This window comes from Sitodiplosis mosellana, unplaced genomic scaffold, assembly GCF_009176505.1.
Source record: "Sitodiplosis mosellana isolate CC-2019 unplaced genomic scaffold, AAFC_SMos_1.0 Smas_scaffold_4164, whole genome shotgun sequence".
NCBI classification, from domain to species: domain Eukaryota; kingdom Metazoa; phylum Arthropoda; class Insecta; order Diptera; family Cecidomyiidae; genus Sitodiplosis; species Sitodiplosis mosellana.
Genome location: NW_022599406.1, coordinates 42 through 2868, shown reverse-complemented (window position 1 = coordinate 2868; position 2827 = coordinate 42). Strand labels below are relative to the sequence as shown.

Genomic DNA, 2827 nt, shown 5'->3' with positions numbered 1-2827 from the left:
CTCACAGTTGTGTGAAGCGCACATCGATGAGTCATCGATGGGTGTCGATGACTCATCGATGTGCAATTCACACAACTGTGAAACATTGGTTGGTGTACACCAACCAATGTTTCACAGTTGTGTGAATTGCACATCGATGAGTCATCGACACCCATCGATGACTCATCGATGTGCGCTTCACACAACTGTGAGAGGTTGGTTGGTGTACACCAACCAATGTTTCACAGTTGTGTGAAGTGCATATAAACGATTATTTTTTATTTCAGAAAATCATTCATTGTTTATTTATAAAGTTGATTGGTACAATGTGTTTGGTTTCTAAGAAAATAGTTTCGCGGTTTTTTCGGCAATTCCGTAAGCAAAATACCGGTTGGTGTACACCAACCAATGTTTCACAGTTGTGTGAAATGCATATCGACAATTATTTTTTATTTCAGAAAACAAAATGTACACAGTTTGAATATTGCTTTTTGATGCTTCATTTATTCATGTATTTATCCAGTATAATAAAAAAGTTTGAAGAAAACATAGAAATAGATAATGAAAGTTGATAAAAATTTGTACCAAAAGATTGCTATGAAAAAATTATGATGAAATTCGCTTGTCAGCATCATTCTGTCGCTTGCGGTCGCTTGTTACTTCGGCCACCATCATTTTGTTCCGTCGTTATTGCCGTTTTGGTTCTTTCGGCGCGTTTCTGCGTTTTTCCTCCCCACCTCGTTCATGCTTGGCCATTGCCTTACGTTGTTCCATGGCTCTAGCTTCACGGTGCAATAACCGGTCACGTTCACCTTCGTCCCAATGCGCCTTCATCTTTGCAGCATGTTTCCTGTTGAAAAAAATCGGGTAAAATATGAACATTTATGAAATTAAAACAATTGTACATAAAGTAAATAATTAATCATACTTGATCGCTTTTTGCAAATCTTCTGACAAGTCAGTTGGCATGAGCGGACCATCATTTGGTTTTTTCGTCGTTATCGGAGTGGATGTTGGCAAATGTTCCATTGAACTGGTGGTTCCCATTTTTGAATCCATCAAATTCAAGATCGAGCGTAGAAGTGGCACAGCCTGCTGCATCAATGGAGACAGGGCCATTCCGCTTGCTGACGTCTGCGGCGGCGGTGGTGGTGGTGGTGGTGGTGGTGGTGGTGGTGCGGCCATAGAATTTTGCGGAATTGGCGAATACGGGGCGTGAAGTACAGTATTTTCCACCGAATTTTCAAGCATTGTTGACGAAATGATTTGCTCCGATTTTCTATTTTCGCGTGCTTTTGTGATCAGTGCAATACACTCGTCCAACTTGTTAATCTGCAACGAGCTATCGCACATATGGTCGCACATACAATACGAAACATCAGCATGAGCACCATGACCATACTGTCCGCAATTCAGGCACACAGTGAGACGATTTGGCACTTTTTTTTGAAGTATTGACGTGGTTGGCAGTGCTCGTTGTATCGTTATCAGATTGTTCGCGTGCACGTTCGGCTTCATTCAGCCACCCAAAAAATCGAGAGAGAAAAACGGAGAAAACGATGGAAAATGTTGAAAAAAATTGTTAAATGACGTGAAGTACATACGAGTACATATCGTTGATCCATAGATACCATCGAAAAATTTGGAGAAAAAAGAGTCGAAATCTACTTACCGTTGGTTGAACCAGTTTGCTTAGGCTTGGTTTCGCACACTTCACGGCTAGCTGAGATCGACGATTTTCCTCCTTTTGGAGCGGTTTGCTTTGGCGTTTTGCTTGCTGCTGCACCGGTTTCGTTCGAAAGGATTTTCATTGGCACATCTTCCGAAGTCTTGGCGCGCTTGGCAGCGCTCGTTGCATCGTTATCAGGTTGTTCGCGTGCACGCTTGGCTTCATTGAGCCACCGAAAAAAATCGAGAAAAAATGTTGAAGAAAATTGTCAAATGACATGAAGTACACATATCGATGAGCCATCGATACCATTGAAAAATATGGAGGAAAATTAGTTGAAATCTACTTACCGTTGGTCGAACCAGTTTGCTTAGGCATTTTGAGTGCCGCGGCTTTGGTTTCGCACACTTCACGGCTTGTTGAGATCGACAATTTTCCTCCTTTCGGAGCGGTTTGCTTAGGCATTTTGAGTGCCGCGGTTTTGGTTTCGCACACTTCACGGCTTGTTGAGATCGACAATTTTCCTCCTTTCGGAGCGGTTTGCTTTGGTGTGTTGCTTGCTGCTGCACCGGTTTCGTTCGAACGGGTTACTATTGTTGAAAAAATCGAAAAAAAATGATGACCAAATTTAAAAAAAAAATTCAATCGCGTAAAAACTGTAAAAAAAACCACTTACCATTTAGTAAAGCGGCTTTGGTTTCGCACACTTCACGGGCTGTTGAGGTCAACACTTTTTCCAATTTCGGAAAGGCTTTGATTAAATTAGCTCTTATTTTATCCTTCGGAGCGCCATTTTTTAGTGCAGCTGGTGCACTTTTGTTTAAATTTTCTCTCATTTTATAAATCCGATAAAAACCCGACGGTTTGAAGAAATATTGAAAATAAATATAACTTTTGATTTTATTTATGATTAAAACTTTGGTTCCTAATATAAATCACTTGAGATTAAATGAATTTTTCACGATTTTCTGAATACTTTTTACGAGTATGATATATAATTATAAACACGTTTTGAGCGAGTCCGAACGGATGCGAATGCGTGTCAACGGTCAAGAGATCAAATAAAATGTGAGGTTATGTCTTGTGAACGCATGTGACAGCTACGAGTCGCTAGTAGTTCACAATGAATAGTCATATTCGTATAGATGGCGCGACAACTCCTGTCACAAATCATATACG

General features: G+C 40.5%; 1 protein-coding gene across 1 annotated transcript; it reads right to left on the bottom strand.

Moving 5' to 3' along the window:
- Positions 1-716: 716 nt before the first annotated feature.
- LOC129572111 (protein P54-like) lies at positions 717-2484 on the bottom strand (the record flags this gene model as incomplete). Its single annotated transcript, XM_055452028.1, has 6 exons — positions 2325-2484; positions 1999-2238; positions 1652-1867; positions 1439-1491; positions 908-1380; positions 717-829 (listed from the first exon to the last, which is right to left on the bottom strand). Coding segments are annotated over exons 1-6 (1255 nt in total), but the record flags the coding sequence as incomplete, so codon positions are not given.
- Positions 2485-2827: the final 343 nt, after the last annotated feature.